At 38.3% G+C, this 23,636-nt stretch overlaps 1 protein-coding gene across 9 annotated transcripts in view; it reads right to left on the bottom strand.

Annotated features, from left to right (window-relative positions):
• The window catches only part of ptpa (protein phosphatase 2 phosphatase activator), an 88,162-nt gene that overhangs the window by 40,173 nt on the left and 24,353 nt on the right, over window positions 1–23,636 (bottom strand). For 8 of the 9 annotated variants that reach the window (XM_088319688.1, XM_088319686.1, XM_088319689.1 and 5 more), the window contains one exon: window positions 23,402–23,502. In XM_088319688.1, the coding sequence (XP_088175814.1) occupies window positions 23,402–23,502 (101 nt within the window). Of the gene's footprint in view, window positions 1–22,834; window positions 23,092–23,401; window positions 23,503–23,636 lie in introns of those variants that run through there. The other variant, XM_088319695.1, reaches the window with a different exon arrangement.

The raw sequence follows: 23,636 nt of genomic DNA, 5'->3' as shown, positions 1-23,636 counted from the left end.
AGGCAGAAATTTCTGGCCGTGATTCAGCCTCGATACAGACGCAAACGGCTGTGTGACCGGGCCCTTATCCATTTGTTTTCCCCAATTCCCTCTAACAGGCAATAATAAACCATACAAACACCAAAGAGTACCTATTTACTCACAGAAAAACAGACTATGTAGAATACTGCCACAATGATAGTAAGATCTCATCTTATCTCTCATCTCATTAGCTACACCGCTTTTCCTCAGTAGGGTCGCGGGGGTGCTGGAGCCCATCCCAGCAATCATCGGGCAGTGGGCAGGGGACACCCTGAACTGGTGGCCAGCCAATCGCAAGGCACACGGGGACAGATAACTCACTCGCTCAGTCACACTTTAGGGACAATTTGAACCGGCCAATTAACCTGAAATGCATGTCTTTGGAATGTGATATGTCTAACAAAACACAGAGTTGAAAACAATATATTATTTTTTTTTCCTCTACAAAAAGTTATTTGGCGTACAGTTTGAAATGATCAAAAACATAAGTTGAGAGGTATATGTTAGTCCCTACTCTACAAACAAATTATGTAGTTACAGCTACATTTTTGGACTGTTAATAAGCATTTTAATTTTAAATGTCAATTTTGTCCTACAGTAAAATTCACTGAATATTAAATCTAATTAGTTCCTTGAAATAATTTGTTCACAATGAAAATTCTGAACATTTTACAATGTCAAGACAGGTTTCACATTGAATTGATTGGAAATGCAATTCATTCATTTCAGTTTGAGTCATAGTTAACTTATAACTGTGCCATTTAAAACATCGTATAATTAAAAAGAGAAATACAAATATTGGAAGCACTTGAAAAAATGTATACATATACTTCCCTGGGCAGGGCTGCAACAATTAGTCAATGTTGTCGGAAAAAAAAGTCGATAATAGAAACAGTAATTAATAAAATTCATTGTCGACTATTGTCGCCAGACATGTTTTTCAACAGTTAGGCATCTCTACGTCGATGTAATCTCTGCTGAGTCGCTCATGCGCTAAGTGTCCCTGTCTCGAGCAGTCACATACAGGAATTACGGTGTCATCATAGAGTATGCATTCCAAAATTTCTAAAGTTTGGGAGCATTTTAGCCTGGATACTGCAAATAAAAAAAATACTTGTTAAGTTTGCAAAGCAGACCTTTCGTATCACGAGTGTCTTGGTAATGCGCAAACATTTTAAGAGAACGGTCGGACAGTTGAGCGAAACGAAAGTCTAACTCGCCTTGGTAAGATTCAAGTAAAATTCAAGCAGATATGGTTTTGTTAACATGCATTGTTTGGCCCATTACCAACATTAGAACAGTACATTAAACAAATACGAGTATTTTGTGAGGAACATTCAGTAGTCAACTGCAAAGTCTGTAACATAAGGACAGACTTTCTAAAAGACAAATTTAAAAACCAACTAAATAGTTGAGATTTTGAATGGAGAATGAGTAAAGTGTGACAAAGGGGGAAAAAAATCTCAACAACCTGTGATCTGGTTTATCACAAGGCACAAGAGTTTGGATAGCCCGTGATTGGCTTGACATGATTTGAAATGTGATTTTGTCACAATAATTGAGGTTAGCTTTTTTTACAGTACATTTTGTACATTTCATATGGGGATATTTCGACATATAGATTTAAAATTAAACAAGTGTCGGTTGTTAAAACTGTTCGATTTCAAAACGTTGAGAATCATTAAGTACTTTTGTACAGACTTTGTAGTTGACCACTGAATTTACTTCACAAAAAGCACGTGTTTGTTTTACGTACTGTTCTACTGTTGGTAATTGCCCTTTTCTTGGTTAATGGGATATTTAATTTTTGTATGAAATCAGTTTAATAAAACTAAATATTTTCTATTGTACCAATTTTGTTGTGATTATTATCATTTGCCACCTAATTTAATCGACCAAGTGGTAAATTTAAGAATAAACTGATTATTTTACAATTATTCGACTAATCGTTTCAATAGTCGGTGACTCGTCGACTCTTAGAATACTCGTTATTTGCATCCCTATTTAAAAGACGAATACATTCAAAGACTCTTTTGCTCGGTTGTGTACTTGTAGTGTAAAGATACTACATCTGTTAGGTAGCATATGCATGGTTTATGACTTAAAAAACAATGGAAATGTTTATAATTGAAAAACTTAAATAATTTCTCATGCACTTTTTAACCTTTAAAATGATTATATTCATTTTTAATACAGGCCAACCATGACAATATTACATTGATCAAAGTTGTAGTTCACACATAATTTAACTACAAATATCTAAGATTTCCTATAAATTCTCAATGTTACATCAGACTCCCACTACATATACTAGAATCATTGTATTCAATTCTGCCCATTGGCACTGTTGGCTGAATGCATTAACTAGTAACCCAAAGGATGCCAGTTCCAATCCCTGAAATGTGTTTGTAAATCTTTGGATATGAAAACATCATATCTATAAACACACATGCTTTAAATCTTACAGAAACCATTTCAACATCCATATTAATTGATTTAAAATATTACTAAGGCTGCTAATTTCAACAGTGGCTTTAAGGTTAATTCTAAAATGTTCAGTAAAAAGCCAAAGTATTTAACAAGACAGTTAGACCACCTAGGTAAATGCTTGCTTTCCAGAAAGGGAATTGCTGGTTTGATTCAATACAATTTAGCCGTTTCCAGTATTGTTTGACCATGTTCAACACTATCCCACCCTTTCTAAAAGGTCTAAAGATGGTACACATCGAGTTTGGAGCAAGTGGTTCAAACAATGAGACTCTAGTTCAAATCCTGATTGAGACAGATGCAGATTGTACAAATATATATTACCATGGTACAACTTAATGTAAAAATATAAGCAGGAACAGCGATACGTTTGTGATGCGTTTTCAAAGCTCAGTCATTAAGCTTTTAATGTAGAACACCAATCTGTTTGTTTTCAGAGGTGAGCAATAACTTCACTCACCATGATTTACGTTGTGCTTAATACAGCTATCTCTATGTATGCATTTCAGAATAGCTAGAAACTTTTTTCCAGCATGCATGGTAAGGTATTGTATTGGGATTCTGTATCAGTAGATACAAAAAATGAAAGACTTGCACCCAGGTGCCAAAAAAACACTGCCTAGTGTGCCTAGGTTCTTATTGCAGCATAAGACTTTTAAACAGTGATAGAAAAGAGGTTACAGATAAAAGGCGAATATAGGATTTATTCGGATTACTTTTAACCAATTTAATATTCAAACTTTTAAAAATATTTGAGTCTATTTGATAAGTTTATTCTGATATTAATATCGGACACGTGCAAGGGAAGTTGCACAGGATGTCAGTTAGTTATTTTGACTATTGTTGCGCACAGTTGATCGTTGTGTTGACTAACATTAAGTTTTTACATCATTGTCACTATCAGCGACCCAGGTTGCTGTCAAGGATTTCTACACTACTGCTTTTGTAACCAAAATTTTTTTTTAAAGAAAAAGGGTCAGGAGAGCAGGTTTTCGAACAATTAGGAATTTCTAATCTGAAGTTTGGGCTCAATCCCCTGTCCTTCTTGCAAGTTCAAAATCCATTAATGTCTTCCTTGCTTATCTCAAGTGTCCACTGATCTTTAAATGTATCACTATTACTGCTAGACATCTGACAACAGCCTGAAATATACCTCTAAGGGTGCCTGTAAAAACTTTTGGGTCAAGAGAGAACTGTCTAACCATATAAGTTGAATTGTTATAAAGGGAGGGCAATATGCCAATATTAGAATGTTATGGACATTAAAATATAAGTAATCTACAGAGCCCTACAGACCCCATAGTCTCAGTTTAATAATCCGACAGTTTACTTAAGAGTCTAATTGTTGTAACGCTGTACTGTCAAATCCCATACACAAGCCGCCATTAGCAAGGTGCTGTTGCTGATCAGTGCCATTAGCCAACAGTGCTGCCCATCGCACATTAGACGCCATGTTCGTAAAAATTCAAGTTGTGTCTTTCAGGTTTGGAATCATGAGAAATCCAAGAAAAATATGTTTGCGAATTAGTGTTAGTAAATATTTTCTTTGCACACATCACATAAACAGGAAAAGCCAATGTACCTGAACGGTAATGCCCCGCTAAAAGAAGACAGCGATCCAATGAGATCATATATGAAAAAGTCATGCTACGATTGCACTGCGAATTTTTGTTGCCAAAGTAGTTTGTCGTCATTCTGATATGATCAACAAAAAAACTAGCAGACGTTAGAAGACAGAGAAAACATTGGCAAATATCAAATATGTTTTTGCTCCAGAATGGCTTTTAAAATGTTTTCAGATGTCACCACTGTGTTATATGTTAAGAGTGCATGCGTTGTTGAAACAGCAATGTATTGTTGGTTCCTGTGTCCTGCACATGAGCAAACTTGGCGCCCTATAAACATAAATAACAAAATGATTGGCGTGTGCAGATTTACTCCAAAAAGTGCCCCGCCACATGAGCTGCCAAAGGTAAAATAACAGATGCCATTGCCGACGCTCTTGATGGGAGTTCGCGTGCCTGGGGCTATAGCATCTACCAACTAACACACTTAATGAAATGAAATGATGAAATGATCTGCATTTATATAGCGCTTTTCAAGTCAATGACTTCCCAAAGCGCTTTACATTGTGCTTCACATTTCCCAATAGCGGCCGTGATCTGTGAAGCTAACCTGCTTATTGGGGGTATTGGGGGTTCAGTGTCTTACCCAAGGACACTTCGACATGTAACACGAACAAGCCGGGATTCGAACTGGGATCCCTTAATCCTAAAACGATCACTCTACCTCCTGAGCTACTGCCGCCCCAAACTTAACAAGGTGCACCATAATATAGAGGGTGTTCCAAAAGTCATGGGCACATTTGAAGTGCCTATATATCCTTGAATGTAAATTGTGTAATATTTGACCACTCGATGGTGCTCTATTATAAAGTGCAACTGGAAACCAGCACAACAGAAAAAAAAACGCGGGGACGGAAGTAAGTCTATGATGTTTTTTATACATTCAGTACTCATTTCTCCCTAGGGAGAGTGAGCAAGTTAAAAGTTAGGAACCACTCTGGAAAATGAGGTTTACTCATATTGACCCTTTGCACATAATGTCACAGAATGAGAGCCATGATGGATGGCAAGAGGCTCTAGAGATGAAACAAAAACCAATAACCACAACAGAATAATATAAACACCACTTTTTACCACGGTGATTAATTCCTGTGCAGTGGGCAAGCTTCTAAGGCTGATTTGAAAAATGTCTCCCTTTTAATAAGGACAGAAGACGGCAACGTTTATCTGCAGTCAAATGGAGGGATGAGTGTTCTGCTGGGTTACAACACAGGTAGCCCTCAATTATTCCAGGAATAGCAGCAAAACTTTTATTTACTCTGTTGAAAAACATGTCTGGCGACAATAGTCGACAATGAATTTCATTAATTTTTTTTTTTGGTTTGAACAAATTTATTGACACTAATAACAGAAAACAAACAGTGTGAGGTTTGAACAACCCCTCTTGACAATCTCAACAGCGATCAAGCACATTCACAACATTATATTTCAATATGACGGTTAACAGCAAACACAATGTGAGGTTTGAACAACCCTTCTCGAAAATCTTAATAGCAATCAAGCATATTCACAATTTCGTTATATAACATCTTTGTTAGTGTCAATAGATCCGTCCAGGCCAAAGTCGATTGTTTTTGGTCTGAACAAATCCACCGACACTAACAGCAGCAAAACAAACACGACAATCTCAACAGCCATCAAGCATATTCACAATTTTGTTATATCTGAGAATATGACGTGACAATACGACGTTTTAACATTTTTTCCTGACATTTTCAACATCAATTAAACAATTTCAGAGTTATTATCTTTTAAAAGTAGTTAACCAACGTGTAAAGGGCAATACTATTGTGCAAGGGCATAGCTCTGCTATTTCTATTATCGATTTTTTTCCCATTAAAGAACCTTTGATGTTTTACCGAGCTATTTTATATTTTGTAGGTACAAGTCACGTTAAAGAGAAAGACACTCAATCTAAAATTAGTGTTTTATCCATTGCTATTTCTAACTACGTAAATGAGCTGCTTTTATTGTGATTAACCAGGTAATTCAAAGCAGAAATGTTTTGAATATCGCATCTATTGAAAACTGCTATGTGCTCTCCCATAAGGCTTAATAGGCTGAAATGACCTGCCAAATAAACGTCATTTTGCCAAAATAAATATTTTCAACATGCTCAAAAGTGATTTCTATACAATGCGCAGATGACATGTATTTTACTGTTCTATTACAGTCCCCATAAATTAAGATACAAAGTAATTCCAGTAACGTTATTGCAAGGTGGGACATTTCACACCGTGAGTGCATTTTTGGGCACAACACTGATAAGAACTGGTAAGTATCCAGACTTTGATAAGCTTTTAGATTAGCACTGGTGTATGTGGCTACTCAATTTACAATATAGTGGTACAGGTCATGTGGACTGAAGTCAGGCAGACTGGAAGATTTGTTAAGTGATGTGAACATCTCAGGAGGATACTGTATGCTCGTTAGCTAGGATTGCTAATGCTATCCTCAGTTTCTTTAAATAGCGCTCTTTGTGCTTTCCGACAAGGTGAGCCAACTCATCAGACAGCTGCACAGTATTCGTTTGACTAGTCCTTGCCAATGGTGTTGAATAGTATAGCTGTTTTTGTTGTTGTCGTCTACTGTTTACTGGCATCATCCATTGTTTACTATGGGTTACTACTATCCGCAATGGTGTCGTCACGTGGTTAGGTGTGTGCAAGGGGTCAATATTACAAATCCTGTATTGAGATGCAGATTTTTAAAACGACCTGACATCATATTGAGCAATTTGTTTTCCGGAAATCCCCCGCCCCCCAAAAAAAAAACAAGTTTACAACATTAGCAAATGTTTACGCAAATTTACTTTTTTTATTTAAAAATGGGCAGCACAGCGGCACAGTGGTTAGCGCATGTGCGGCACAGTTCTAAGGTCTTGGGAACCTCCTGTGTGGGTTCAAATCCAGCTACCGGACTTCCTGTGCGGAATTTGTATGTTCTCCCCGTGCTTGCGTGGGTTTCCTCCGGGCACTCCGGTTTCCTCCCACATTCCAAAGACATGCATTTCAGGTAGATTGGCCGGTCCAAATTGTCCCTAGGTGTGAATGAGCGAGCGAGTTGTCTGACCCTGTGTGCCCTGCGATGGCTGGCAACCAGTTCAGGGTGTCCCCTGCCCACTGCCCGATGATTGCTGGGATGGGCTCCAGCACCCCCGCGACCCTACTGAGGATAAGCGGTGCAGCTAATGAGATTCAATAAAATATAGCGGTTTTTTAGAGATGAGATTTAAAAATGCAAAAAGTTAATTTACAATTCATTTTATTGTGTTTACATGTGGCTATTATAAATTTTTTTTTTGACTTATAGGCTCAGGTTTGTTTGCCAAATCTTCTGACATACAATAATTATCTTCTTGAAGACTTATTGCGGTAATTATATTGAAGGAGCGCAAAAGACCAGCTGATCAAAAGCCAGATTTAGTTTTTGCCTTCTTATTAGCACATTATTGCCGGTGAACCTGTACCTGGATCCAAGACATGGAATTGGGGAGTTATTCGAAGATGCTGTGTTGGGGAAATGAACACTTACCCAGTTTCACATGAAAAAACAAATTCCATTGTAGTAATAATTTTATGTATTCAAAATAAACACTATATTTTGAGTCAATATGCAGTTTGTTATTCAATTCCCTAAAACTAATTTAAAGAAATATAACATTGCAACATTTGTCAATTTTAATAGACAATTCCAACAAACCTTATGACCCTCAACTTCACAGTTGACCCACCCTTCAATATACTTGACGTTGATAAAACGTTGGGTGAAGACCTATAACTACAAGACAAAGGGAGTCACACTAATGTTTGGTTATTTTAGTAGTTTTCACACATTTTTAGAAAAGCATAATTCATTTTAAATTATTCCAAACATTTTGACAAAAGGAATCGTGAGATCATGGTTGAACCCAATCTGCTGTTTAAAATTAAAGTTATATGTTCGTGTTCTGCTGAGTTAAATGTTACATTACCATAAACAATAGCACACACTAATTCATTAACCTTACATGTATCATGTTCTGTGCCTTTTTGTATCTGCCTCAAATAATGTCCTTCTGTGTCTTATTGTCCCCTTCCCTGATTTCAGAACAGCCCAATCACTCTCTTTTGTGTTGTTAATGTGTCTCTCGTCTGAAAATGTATTTCCATAAGTTTATTTCTGCTCTTCTATGATCTGCTACCTTACCGTAGTGGAGGAGTTCGCTGGCAAGCGCCCTCTGAGAATGGGCTGGATTTCGTTTAAATTACTGTTACCATTCTAAATATAGGTTGGTATGACAAAAATGTTGTGCGTTATTTCTAACTATAAGCTAGAATTTCTAACATTGATGTTTATGAGGCAATAACTCAAAGAGCATCAATTGATGAAAAAGCTCCAACAATCTTATCGCACAGCCCAAAGGGACAACGTAGGTCTCCCTTCCCATGGGCTCCCCACCGGTGGGAGGGGCCAAAGGGGTTGGGTGTGTAGAGAGCTGGGTAACAGCTAAAGGAAGGGTCTTTGGCGCGCCCTGTAGGGGCGTGATTGGGGAGAATAGATAGATAGATAGATAGATACTTTATTCATCCCAATGTCTGCCCATGACCTAAACCCTAGTGTTATATTGATAATGGAATTCTGTGTCCGTCATGGCTTGTCCATAACAAACACCATAATCAAACATTAAGGTGTCCATACGTGCACTTGCCACTGGGACACCCTAGGCTGCAGTTCAATGATAGACTTTGTAATCATTTCATAGGACCTGCGGCCGCATGTTTTGGACACTCAGGTGAAGAGAGTGGCGGAACCGTCAACTAATCACCGACTTGTGGTGAGTTGGCTCCAATGGTGGGGGAAGATGCCGAACTGACCCAGCGTGTTGTGAGGGTCGGTTGGGAACAGCTAGTAGAGTCTTCGGTCAGAAAGTTTCAATTCACACCTACCGCAGAACATTGTCCATGTATTGAGGGAAGCTTGGGACATTAAGTCCAACTCGACCATGTTTCGTGTTCTATCCCCGTAAGGTAGTTGGTGCCTGCCGTGGTGGCAATCCCAGATCCGTTGGTGGTCCCCCGCGTAGAGGGATGCCGTCAAGTTGAAAACGGAGTCTGATCGGGCCTGCCTGGTCTCTGGGACTCTAGAAGTAGCTGAAAGGTATCGGTTGGCCAAGCGGAATGCAGCTTCAGCAGTTGCTGAGGCAAGAACCTGACCATGGGAGAAGTTTGGCGAGGCCATGGAAGGCGACTTCAAAATGGCTTTGAGGAAATTCTGGTCCACCATCCAGGGTCTTAGGTTGGGAAAGCAGTGTGCCATAAACATCATATATATAGAGGAGATCGGTCACTACTGTCTTCAACCTGAGGCATAGTGAATCGGTGAGCAGAATACGTTGAAGACCTCTTCAATCCACCAACACATCTTTTTCTGAGGAAGCAAAGCCAGGGTACTCTGAGGTGTGCTCTCATATCTCTAGGGTTGAAGTCACTGAGGTGGTCAAAAAGCTCCAGTGGTTGTTGAGATCTGCCTGGAGTTCTTTAGGCTCTGGATGTTGTGGACGTGTCAAGGTTGGCATGCCGCTGCCACATCGCGTCTACATTGGGGACTGGCAGACTGCGGTGGTGGTTTCCCTTTTCAAGAAGCGGGACTGGAAAGTGTGTTCCAAATACAGGGAAATCCCATTTCTCAGCCTCCTTGGGATGGTCTATTTGGGGGTACTGGAGTAGAGGGTCCATCAGGAAGTCAAATCTCTGAATCAAGAAGAGCAGTGTGGTCTTTGTCCAGGCTGTGGAACAGTGGATCAGCTCTACACACTGTGCAGGGTCCTTAAGGGTGCATGGGAGTTGACGCATCCGTCTTACATGTGGTTTGTGAACTTGGAAGCCCTGTGGGGGGTGCTTCAGAGTATGGGGTACCACAGAGTCTTATCCAGGCTATGCAGTCCCTGTATGCCCAGTGGCAGATTTTGGTACGTATTGCCAATAGTAAGTCGGATTTGTTTCCAGTGGGGGTTGGACTCTGCCAGAGATGTCAGTGATTCTGTTCGTTACATTAATGGACAGAATTTCTAGGTGAAGCCTTTGTGGGGAAGGGGTATGGTACGGGGGCCTCAGCATTGCGTCTCTGAGATTTGCAGATGATGTGGTGCTGTTCTCTTCCTGAAGCCGTGATTTCCAGCTCTCACTGCAGGGATTCGCAGCAGAGTGTGTAGCGGCCGGGAGGAAAATCAGCACCTTCATGTCCGAGACCATGGTACCCAGCCGGAAAAGGGTGGCATGGTCCTTCTGGGTTAGGGATGAGATACTGCCTCAAGTGGAGGAGTTCAAATATCTCAGGGTCTTGTTCACGAGTGAGGTTAGGATGGAACAGAAGATCAACAAACGAATCAGTGCAGTGCTTGCTGTCATGAAGATGCTGTACCGAGCCGTCGTGGTGAAGTTTTACTGGTCAATCTATATTCCTACCCTCTCCTATGGTCATGAACTGTGGGTCATGGACGAATAAACACGATCCCGGATAAAAGTGGCTGAAATGAGTTTCCTCCGCAGGGTGGCTGGGCTCTCCCTTGGAGATAAGGTCAGTCATCCAGGAGGACTCTGTGTAGAGCTGCTGCTCCTCCGCATTGAGAGGAGCCAGTTGAGAAGGCTCAGGCATCTGATAAGGATGCCTCCCCCTATAGGTGTTCCGGGAATGTCCCACCGGCAGGAGGCCCCGGGGCTGACCCAGGACACACTGGATACACTATGTCTCTAGGCTGGCCTGGGGATGCCTCGGGATCCCATTGGATGAGCTGGATGAAGTGGATGGGGAGGAGGAGGTCTGGGCTTCCCCGCTGAGGCTGCTGCCCCCACGGCCCCACTCCGCATAAGTGAAAGAAAAATGATGGATGGATTGAATTTGCTTTCTGTTTTTGCCAGTTTATATGCATTGTCACCTGGTTGACAATGTCCCGTCTTCACATTATGTTTATATTTCTCTATTTTGTTCTAATTTATGTTTGCGTTCTCGTAAGTTTGTTGGCCATTTAATACTTATGTTCATCGCAGTCCAGAACAAGAATCCTTACTCCCCATCAAGTGTGACAGCAGGGGGCCATATAACTTTCAAATAACTTTTAAAATAGAATAAATACATGAATATGGTAGCTACTACGAAGCGCATGAAGCTACAGAAAACAGTAAAAAAAGTAATATAAACTCTTTGAGTGCAATTGACAGCCAATGGCCATGACAGCACACAAGAGCATTGCTCGCAATTGACTGTTGTGTTGTCAAGGAAGTTTTTAGGATTGGAATAGGCCAGGGGACAGCAACCTAAAATTTTGAAAGAGCCAAAACGGACCAAAAAGTAAATAACTAAATAAATACACAAATATGTCTACAGCCACAAAAAAATGTAAAGCCTTATATAAACCTATCCTTAAATTCAAACCAAAAAGGGATTCATTCATCAGTAAGTCATTTTCTATGTATTCCTAATGTTTTTTTAAAGCTCTGGAAAAACACGAAGAAAGCTTGTTTAGTATAAGACTTCTACAGAATAGTACAAAATGGCAAAAAATATTCATTTAATTTCCCACATTTTGTTCCATTTTAATAATTCCTGAAAAAGCACCAGGGAGCATTAGGACGGCGCTAAGAGCCACATGTGGCTCTGGTGCTGCAAATTGCTGACCCACTGATAAGGCAAAGCAATGCCTTGGCCCTCTCAGCTCTGAAAACCAAGCAGTCTGTACAGACCAACTCCAGCCCGTAGTTGGTAGTGATGCCGTTTTTATGAAGAAAGGAACTTGTAGCTAAAATGGAAGTACAGAAATGGAAGAGTACAGGACATTTGTAGAGTGAGAGTAAGAGATTGTTTTCAAATAAAGTTAAATCTGCCAAATGCGGGCAGATCATACTTGAACATTTTTTCCGACCTAAATCTACTTGTGTGTATTTGTTGGACATATTGATGGAAAAGTTGGAGCTTTGGCGAAAAAACAAACACTTTCTGTCTTTAACTCAATCCACTCAAAAATTCACAATAGCATATAAAAATAGTTCTGCTTGGTTTCTTATCTGTGGCCTGTCATATAAAATAAGACTGTTGTTGGAAATAAACTAAGTCTTTAATTATTGTTTGTGCAATCGCTCAGTGATGTTGTGATGCGCTCTTCGATGTGGTACACAATTAAGTGTAGGCCTTTAAAGATCGAACGAAATATTTCAAATTGAATGCATACTGGTAGATAGATCCCTTTTTCAGAAAATGTCTGGCACTAGAAGATTTAATGACAATATTATTGCTTTTTCTGAGGCCACCTTGTGGCACTTTTTTAGAGAGGACAGAACAGTGTAGAATTGAGTGTTCCTGCTCCAGATCTACTTTGGTGACTTCAGTTGACCTAGTTGCAAATAGGGGCTGGCTAGTTCAGGCACAAGGGTGGAGTAAGCAAGAGTTTCTCTTAAAGAATGAACTCGGCCAAATCAAGTCAGTATCCGGGTTATTTGGCAAAATTGTCAAAATGTCAGCAAAAAAATTATTTTATTCTATTATTCTATCAAATGAGGTGGTATATTAATCTATATTGATATATATCTATATTAATAGATATCGATATATATATATATATATATATATATATATATAGGGGTCCCAACAGAAATCTATGGGTCCCCAAAATTTAGTGTTACCGAGGTTGAAATTGTAAATCGGCGACAAATATATAATATGAATCTATATATTCATTCAGTTTTAATCATCACAGTTTATTGGTAATACAAATCAGTTATCACTTCAAGATTTTTCAGTTCACAACAATATTTTACACTGTTTAAACAATATTATTTTGTATAATTATATTAATCTACATTTTCATTCAGTTTTAATCATCACAGTTTATTGGTAATACAAATCAGTTATCACTTCAAGATTTTTCAGTTCACAACAATATTTTACACTGTTTAAACAATATTATTTTGTATAATTATATTAATCTACATTTTCATTCAGTTTTAATCATCACAGTTAATTGGTAATACAAATCAGTTATCACTTCAAGAGTTTTCAGTTCACAAAAATATTGTACATTATACAAAATAATATTGCTGAAATATTAGTCTGTATTTTCATGCACTTTTAATCATCACAGTTAATTGGTAATACAAAGCAGTTATCACTTCAGAATTTTCAGTTCATATGTTCTTCGAGGTTTGCTGTCCCGCCACAGTTGTAATACCTTCTCAAGGTCCAATCCATTATCATCCTCCTCATAGCATCACCAGGAATATAATTGAGTCCATTTTGGCAGAAAAGTCCTTTTCTTGCTAGGAGTATTGTTTTGTTTATTTTCTTTCGTCGAATCGTTCGCTTCAACACATTTTTTCGCTTCAACACGTGTTTTCCTTGGCTCTGCGATCTTCCAAAGAATTTCTCCGCCGTTTTTTTGTGCCGGAATTATTTCTGTTGTTATCACTTTCTGCATTATGTTTCGAATTATTACTGACACTGAAGAAATTACCAATTTTGTGTTGATTTTCACCTAATACAGTTGGACCTCGGTTATCGCGGTTAATGGGGACCAAAACCACCCGCGAAAAGTGAATATCCGTGAAGTAGCGGCGCCCCTTTAAAGAAAAAAATATATACCGTAAATTCCGGACTATAAGCCGCTCCTTTTTTCCCAAATGTTCAGCCCTGCAGCTTATTCAGTGAAGCGGCTGATTTATGGAGTTTTTCCGACGGCCATCAGTGGCGCTGGAGTAAAGAAGGTAAAATTGAAACCAATAGAATATGTGCACCAAGAAAAACTGTAACCTCTAAATCTAAGCATATACTTTCTGTAAAGTCAAGATATGTTCCGATAAGGAGGAAGATGCTCTTGATGGCTGTAGTTATGAGGAAGTTGAAGACGACCTGCCGTAAACTTCTCAATTACGCGATGCTTTATCTTCACAGGCATGTTTGCTATGTAGCGAGCGTGATCCTACTAGCATGTTGGTACCTTTCAAAGGCACGGTTTGGGATGAAAGTTATATTATTATTATTATTATTAAAGCTTTGAAAACTCTCTCGGTGTACTGTCTTTATAAATATGTGTAACCATGTATAATATGTATTTGCAACTGTATATTTTTGTAATGTATTTATTTTAGAGATTTATTCTGTCATGTGTTCTACGGATGAATCAAAACGAAGGGGCGGAGCACACGCGGACTGATGGGAAATGTGGTAAAGCTGAGTTACCAGTAGATCTGTCTGTTGTCGCAGCGGACAATAGTGGATATATATTTTCCCACCCTTAACTTTGGAAATGTACATTTTGTTTCCTTGGATTACTTTCAACGGGACCTGGACTTTACAAGTCTGCAGCATACAATAATTACGGGTATCATTTACTATTTTTGATGTCAACTGTGATTCGGGGGTTGTGCACTATCTATGATGTTACAATTGTGGAATGTATATTATGGTCTGGGTTAAACTCGAGACTGTGTCGCAAGCTGCAAGCTTAAGTGGGGGCCCACGCGGCTTATACAAGGGTGCGGCTTGTATAAGTACAAAAGTAGCAAATCACTCAAAAAGTGGGGGGTGCGGCTTATAATCAGGTGTGCTCTATAGTACGGAATTTACGGAATATATATATATATATATATATATATATATTTGTATGTATATATATATATATATATATACATACAAATATATTTTTTTAATTTCATTATTTTTTTAGACCCGGTTAATGGGGACCAAAACCATCCACGAAAAGTGAAAAGCTGCAAAGTAGCGAGGCCTCTTCAAAAAGGCTAAAAAAAACAAATAACAAAACGTTTTTTGTTTTTTTCAATTATTTTATTCTATTATTATTATTTTTTAGACCTGCGAAGCTCTGAAACCCCGAACGTGGAACCACGAAGTAGCGACGACCCTTCAAAAATGCTTAGAAAATGTGTTTTTAAAAAATTATTTTATTCTATTATTATTATTATTTTTTAGACCTGCGAAGCTCTGAACCCACGAACGTGGAACCACAAAGTAGCGACGCCCCTTCAAAAATGCTTTTTAAATTTATTTATTTTTTGAAATTATTTTATTCTATTATTATTTTTTTTTAGACCTGCGAAGCTCTGAACCCGCAAACGTCGAACTGCGAAGTAACGAGGTCCCACTGTACTGTTTTTTCGGAGGCATACTGATGCCTGTCAACCTCCACGGATCCATGCCCTTACAAACGGTCGTATTTTCCCTTACAAAATCATTTTTTTTTTAAACGTGTTTATTTATGTAGTTTAACATGTTATATTGTACATGTGTTTCCTTATATCATATATATTGTTAATGAACATTTTGTTGTGAGACACTGAGTTGCTCGACATGAATGAGGTTTATTATAAAAAAAAAAGTTTAGTAGCTTGGACGTTCACTGTAGAAGGAAAAAATACATGCAAATAGTCAAGTCAAGTCATTTTTATTTGTATAGCCCTTAATCAGTAATATAATTTTTAGAATAATACATTTTCTTATTCAAATTATTCATTCATTTTCTGCATTAAACTATTGTTGGTAATATACTGATTAAAGGGATAACCACAAAACTGTCTATTTTAATTTTCTCCTTTTATACTTCCTTTTTTTCTTAACTTCTTTATACAACATAATAATTCGTAATATAATGCATCAAAGCAAGTGAGCCGTTTGAGAGCCGGCTCTCTTTAATGAGTTGAGCCGAAAAAGCCGGTTCTCTAAAAAGAGACGGACTTTTACTACACAACTCGAACTCGTCTGACTTTATTGATTTGCAGTTTTCGTGATGGTCGGTGTTTACCGGATGGTACCCATGATTGCCAAATTTGCGTTTTTTCCGTACAGATTTTCTTGTACATCGTACACTTCTTAAAATGCATAATAAACGTACTTTGTACGGCAAAAACGTACAGGTTGACAGGTATGCATACTTAACCTTCACTCAACAACGACCACAACAACAATGACGTAATCTCGAAGCAACGAGATCTTGTTTTCCGAGATCTGCGTGCAGACGAGAACTCGAACCGCGATACCAAAACAACAATGGTGGATCTGCCTGACAAAAAAATCGGAGTGCGGTAAATCTTTTTTTTAAAAAAAGTAACCGGGTAATAATGACAATTTTGTGTCAAAAAAGTTGTGTCCCGAGGACGCACGTTGATTTGACACTATGCGTCCCCAGCAAAAATAATGCGTCTAGGATGCGTAGGACGAGGTTCAAGCCTCGGCCGAGTCATACCTAAGACTTACAACATTGGTACTCATTGCCTCCCTGCTTGGCGCTCAGCATTAAGGGTTGGAATTGGGGGGGTTTGCTCACCTAATGACTAAAATCTGTTTGGCTGCTGCTACAGTTTAACTGTACGGGTCAGGTGTATCGACATTTCGTTCTGTGTGCATTGTTTCAAAGAATGACAATAAAAGTAAATTCTTCTACTAGAACATTGTTCGTAAGAATCTGCTGACACTGACTGGAATCCGTACCACCTTCAACTTTAACAAGATTGCCAGTACCTGCACTGGCCATACGGAACAACCACCAAATTTTACTGTGGGTAGCAAATGTTTGTCTTGGAATGCAGTGTTCTTCTTACGGCAGGCATACCACCCCTTGTTATGTCCAAATAACTCAATTTTAGTTTCATCAGTCCACAACACCTTATTCCAAAATGAAGCTGGCTTGTCCAAATGTGCTTTAGCATACCTCAAGCGACTGTTTGTGGCATGTGCGCAGAAAAGGCTTCTGCCGCATTACTCTCCCATACAGCTATCCTTGTGCAAAGTGAGCTGAATAGTTGAACGATGCGCCGTGACACCATCTGCAGCAAGATCATGCTGTGGGTCTTTGGAGCTGGTACGTGGGTTGAGTTTGACTGTTCTCAGCCATCCTTCGCCTCTGCTTGTCTGAGATTTTTCTTGGCCTGCCACTGCGGGCCTTAACTAGAACTGTGCCTGTGTTCTTCCATTTACAACTATGTTCTTCATAGTGGAAACCGACTGCTGAAATCCCTGAGCTAGCTTTTTGTATCCTTCGCCTAAACTATGATGTTGAACAATCTTTGTTTTCAGGTCGTTTGACAGTTGTTCTGAGGCTCCCATGTTGTCATTCTTCAGAGAAGATGCAAAGAGGAGAACAACTTGCAATTGGCCCCCTTAAATACCCTTTTTCATGATTGGCTTCACCTGTGTATGTAAGTCAAGGGTCAATGAGCTTACCAAACAAATGTTGTGTTCCAATAATTAGTGCTAAAGGTATTCAAATCAATAAAACAACAAGGGTGCCCAAATTTATGCACCTGCCTACTTTTCTTCAAGTAATTATTGCACTTTCTGTCAATCTTATGAACTTCATTTCACTTCTCAGATATCACTGTGATTGTCTGCTATATGATATATCTAACTGAAATTACTGATCGAAACAACTAATGATTTATAAAGGAAAATCTTGAAAATGATCAGGGGTGCCCAAACCTTTGCATACGACTGTATATGTATATATATTACACTTATATGTTTGTGTATACTCCTGACAGCTGGAAATAATTGAAGAAAAAAAAACATGTACAGTAAAAATTTGGAAAACTTACTATGGAAATCCCTCATGACGTAGGGAGGAATCTAAGAGAAGCAGTTAGCATACAGACCACATGGAGGCCACTTTGAAACACTAACAGCAGCCCATCAAAACTGTGAGGAAGGCGGAATAAATTGCACAGGACGGAGAGCGAGGGAAGGAGGCAGTAAGTCGGAGTAGGAAGAAGGAGGAAAAGGATGTAGCTTGCTCCACCAACACACCTCCCTTCTAATTCACTCCCTTCCCTTTCCTCCCCAAAACAAAAACAAAGCGTACAGTTCCTGCTCTGGCACACTACCAATATATTCCATCTGCCTTGCCTCGAATAAAACTCGGCCTTTTTCCTCGGTATTCATATTTATCTAATACTTACAATGTGTTTGCAAAACCGTTAAGATCCATACTATTTATTCAAAAAGTTACAGTAGTAAAATACGAATAGAACGTGGATATATCACGAGTCTAAACAGTATGATGTAGAGTATGTAGTGTGAGTGGGACAAGAGTTAAGATTCGAAATCCAAATGGCAAACACATGCTATTAAATGAAAATTACATCCAGGGTGTTTCAGGCTCAGGTGCAGATGAGTGTGGCATGGGCCTCTTAGCTGGAAAACAGATGAGACAATACCTTGAAACCGTCTGTGGTACCTTGTTAAAATTGATCACTATATGAAAAACTGAACACTGTATTTTACATATTTTTAAGGGTAATTTTAGGTGTTTACAAAGCTGGCCATTTGGAGACGACTACTTTACTACACTAAAACGTTTGCAAATTTGTAATTTTACTTTGGCCAATTTTTTAGCCATTTTGAAATTCAAATGTTTGACTCCGTTCAACCCATATCTTCAGATGAAGAAATCTGCCCCACTTAACTGTAAATTTGGAGGCCTGCCTCACTAAAATAAAAGAATGGATGTCACTCAACTTCTTGCGCCTTAACTCTGAAAGGACTGAAATGGTAGTTATTGGTCCATCTAAATGCCGTGGACCTGTTCTCAAAAACTGCTCTGAATATTGACAAATGTAATATCACCCAGACTGACTCAGTCAAAAATGTAGCTGTCACATTTGACCCCAATCTGTCCTTCCAAACACATGTTAAAAATATTACTAGGACAGCTTTTTTCCATCCTCGCAACATTGCTAAAATTCGCTCTATGCTGTACCAGTCCGATGCAGAGATTATAATTCACCCGTCTCAATTACTGTCATGTTCTCTCCAGTCTCCAGAAGTCCAAAATCAAGAGCCCTTCAAAAATGCTGCAGCGAGGCTTTTACCAAAGACAAGAAAGTTTGATCACATTACCCAGATTTCAGCTAACCTGCATTGGCTCCATGTGAACTTAAAATGTGATTTTATGGTTATCTACAAAATCATGCATAGACTTGCTCCCTCATATCTTTCAGATTTAATTTCCCCCTGTTTTAGTCTGGAGCCTTCGCTCTGAAAATGCTTGTCTACGAGTGATCCCAAGAGCCAAGAAGAGAACCTCAGGTTCGAGAGCGTTCTCCATTCGGGCCCCAGTGTTGTGGAATGCTCTGCCCCCTAAGATTCGATCTGCAACCTCAGTGGAACTGTTCAAATCTAGGCTTAAAATACACTTCTATTCTATAGCTTATCAATGATCTATATTTCATGCTGACAATATCTGTGTATTATTTGTTATTGCGACATCCATTGCAGCCTGGTCATCCTGGAAGGGTGATTACCTAATGTGTGGTCCCTTCTTAAGGTTTCTTCATTTTCCTCATGTTGAGGTTTTTGAGTTTTTCCTTGCCCTTGTGCAAGTTTTGGATCAGGGGATGGTATAATAATAGTCTGTGGTTTGCAATAATCTGTGGTCCGTGCAGCCCTTTGAGACTCCCTGTGATTAAGGGATGGTTAAGTGGTTAGGAATCGAGCCAAAACCTCAGCGCTAGAAGAAATATTCAAAAGAAGCTAACAAAATCTACAAAACCTAAAAGTACATTAAAAGCATTGTAGAAAGAGGAGTTCAAGTGGCTTGTAGCAGACGAAGCAATGCAAACTTGCATGAATGAAGATGAGTAAATACAAGCACATACTGATGGCAGATGGAAAACAGCGATGTCATATACATACAATGAATCTTATAAGTAGATTTATAATAAACTTAATTTTAAAGTGTTGTTCTGTTATATAATCTGATTCTCAAGCCTTAATACTTTGCAACAATGTTTCTTTTTGCGATTAGTTGTCTTATTGTGTCTCAAGTTGTGAAAAATGGGGCAGGCAACTTTATGGCTGGGCAGGCAACTTTTCAGAGTTGTCTGCCTTGGTGTCTGGTAACTTTTTGTCATGAGTTTCAGACACTGGATATAAAAATAAACATGACTTGACTTCTCTTTCCAGAAGTAAATCGATAATAGTGCAGACTTGTGCGAAATAAGGTGCAGTGTTCTCGTATGCATGCGTCCCTGCGTCCTAGACGCATCATTTTTGCTAGGGGCGCAAATCAACGTGTGTCCCCGGGACGCAACCATTTTGACACAAAATTGTCATTATTACCCGTTTACTTTTTTTTTTTTATTTTTTTTTTTTTTTACAAAGATTTACCGCACTCCAAACTTTTCGTCGGGCAGATTCGCCATTGTTGTTTTGGTCTCGCGTTTCAAGATTTCGTCTGCACGCCGATCTCGGCAAACGAGATTTCGTTGCTTCGAGATTACGTCATTGTGGTGCTTGTCGTCGAGGGAAGGTGAAAATCAACACAAAATTGGTTATTTCTTCAGTGTCAGTAATAAGTCGAAACATAATGCAGAAAACGGCAATAATTCCGGCACGAAAAAACAGCGGAGAAATTCTTCGGAAGATAGAGGAGGCAGGAAAACACGTGTGTTGAAGTGAATGATTTGACGAAATAAAATAAACAAAAGAATACTCCTTGTAAGAAAAGGACTTTTCTGCCTAAATGGACTAAATTCTATTCCTGGTTAAGCTATGAGGAGGATGATAATGGATTGGATGTTGATAAACCACGAAGAATATATGAACTGCAAAATCAGAAGTGATAACTTGCTTTGTATTACCAATTAACTGTGATGATTAAAACTGCATGAATATATAGATTAATATTTCAGCAATATTATTTTGTATAATGTACAATATTGTGAACGGAAAAATTTGAAGTGATAACTTATTTGTATTACCAATAAACTCTGTTGATTAAAACTGAATTAATATATCGATTTATATTTTATATTTGTCGCCGATTTACAATTTCAACCCCGATAACACTAAATTATGGGGACCTATAGATCTCTGTTGGGACCCATAGATTTTTGAGCATGCGAGTCCCCGGGACCCATCACTCCTCAGAGGTAAAATGAACACCAAAGGTGCGTAAAAATCAATCATGGATTGCCTTGCACTAGTTATTTCTGGCTCTGATTTAAATACACTGCCAGAAAATGGCATAATATTATGGTAGAAATTTAAGTGGCTAACCCAGTGTTTTTCAAACTTTTTTTTAGCCAAGGCACGTTTTTTTACATTGGAAAAATCTCGCGGCACACCACTCACCAAAAATGTATAATTACACTGAACAGTATGTTTAATTACAATATAATTTATAATAACCCCTGTTTTTACAGCACAGACACTTGACAATGACATAATATTTGCAGAAAATCAATCATAAATGTTTTATAACATTTTAAATTTTAAAAAGTGACATTGGATAATTTCTCACGGCACACTTTTGGTTGAAAAATCACTGTCAATCATCATTTGATTTGGTTACTGGCTGAAGATATTCTGACATATTGGAGCCGATATCTGTTTTATCAAGCAAGCCTGTATAGGCTAACGTAAACTGTGGACAGTGAAATAAAAGCCTGCTATTGGCCAAGAAAGGTGTCAATCGAAAGGGTAGGACTGACTACCATATTGAGAATAATTTTCTGAGTCTTTTTATTTTCAAAGGGGAGTTTAGGAGCGAAACAAAAACATTTCAAGAAGGTCCAATGAAGCAAAAATGTTTTAAGGTGGATATCTATCTGTCGGACCTATCGTGTGTTTTGGAGGAAATATTTTACACCGTTGAATACTTCTTGATTTAACGAAGCCATTTTCATGGACATTTAAAGTGTATGAAGATGGCCAGTGGACGTAATGGTGAGTTACCTTGGCCCTATAGTTTTCGGGTATCTCTTTTCAGACGAATCGTGAAGTTTCTAAGATGAGTATATTATGAAATATCTTGAATATCTTAGTACTGGTGACATCGTACAGACAGGTATTTGTTTACCAAAAGTCGAACGGCTGGAACGTTAAGGTATTAAAATTAACAATGTTATCTGCCGTTGGCTGCCTGAAACCATGGTCTTTATTAATTTTCCTCCACCCTAATTATTTAACTTTTAAAAAGATTAATTAATAATTAATATACCAAAAAATTAGCAATTTTATCTGCCAGTAGAACTATTATCTTTATAATTTAAAATTATATCCACTACTAAGTGAATGAGAATAATTACATGAAAAAGTCAAAACAAAATTTCTTCGGAGAATGTTAGCTCAAATTGGATCATCCGTCAAGCTAGATAGATAGATAGATAGATAGATACTTTATTCATGCCCGAAGGGAAATTCACATTTCCAGCAGCATCCCTTCGCTGAGAACATAACAATAATAAAGCAAAAATAATACAATATACAAATACCCAGTGTGACTTGCAAATGCTAAATCAGTTGCCAATATCATTTACTCATTTTACACTGTAGGCAGATTATTATTAAATCTGCTGCTACCTACTGATACGGAAGAATATTTGAGTGACTCAGTTAATCACTAGAAGACTACATATTTTTGTTACAGACGGTGCCCTACTGACAAACGAGATACATTCTGGACGATCATTCGTAAGTTGCTTCAGTGCTTTATCATGTATGGAATCTATGTTTAAGGCTTATACAAGTATGTTTAAGGCTTGTATAACCTGTATTATTTTGTACTAAAAAAATCAACATTTAATAAAATAATATGCTCTTTAAAGATAAAGTTAAGTTTAACTTACTTTTGGAAGATAAGATCCAAGAGTTAGAGAAATTCCTCCTCCGTGGTAGAATGTGGCCGAAAAAAAGCGATCAAAACATTTTTTTCAACTGCATCAAGCTTTCTTATTCCACTTTTATTTCAAAAGAAACAGCTAGCCTCTTCTTTACATTAACCATATTGAATGGATGCACGAGACATTAAACGATGAAAATGTCAAAGTTCTTAGCGCTGGAGGTACAGTATTGTATGCTTACATACAAACTAGGAAGAGGAAGCCGGATTTCTTCTTCGGGGTGGATGCTAAGTGAGCTCTCACAGCACCACACGCCGGTAGCAGCGGAAAGAAGCACTACAGTACTGTCCTCTACTCTGAAAAAGGTGCACAGTTAAAATTAAAATAATAAAATAAATAAATCGAACTTACAGCAATGTCCAAGTATTTTTCGACATCCCCAAAAAATGATCGAAATCTATCGTTTTTCTTAACTCGAATGTTTGTAAGTAGGGGAGCATCTGTATATCCTTTAAATATAATATTGAGCAACTACCAGATGTAATTTTGGCATTACCACTGCATGCTTCATTTTACATATTCTAGAAAACTATGAATGCTACTACTGTATATGGTGTTTTTTTGGGCAAATGCATGTGTGCTTGCAAGAAATGTAAATCATCCCACCTCATTTATGAACTTGATGCACTCCAGAAACATGTAGTCTTGCTGATGTTCATTTACCACCCTCTCATCAATAAAGTGCCGAGGTTCCAGGGTTGGGTGATCTACAGAAGATAGCAAAGTTTCATATAATCATTATACACACACATATATAATATATATATATATATATATATATTCTCGTCTCAATAAACTGGTGAGGAAAGCGAGCTCTGTTGTGGGCACAGAGCTGGACAGC

The sequence above is a fragment of the Urocampus carinirostris genome, chromosome 16, assembly GCF_059441175.1.
Source record: "Urocampus carinirostris isolate Australia breed hairy pipefish chromosome 16, RoL_Ucar_1.0, whole genome shotgun sequence".
NCBI lineage: Eukaryota > Metazoa > Chordata > Actinopteri > Syngnathiformes > Syngnathidae > Urocampus > Urocampus carinirostris.
Note: the sequence above shows the minus strand (reverse complement) of the source record. Positions and strands in the feature narration are given on the sequence as shown.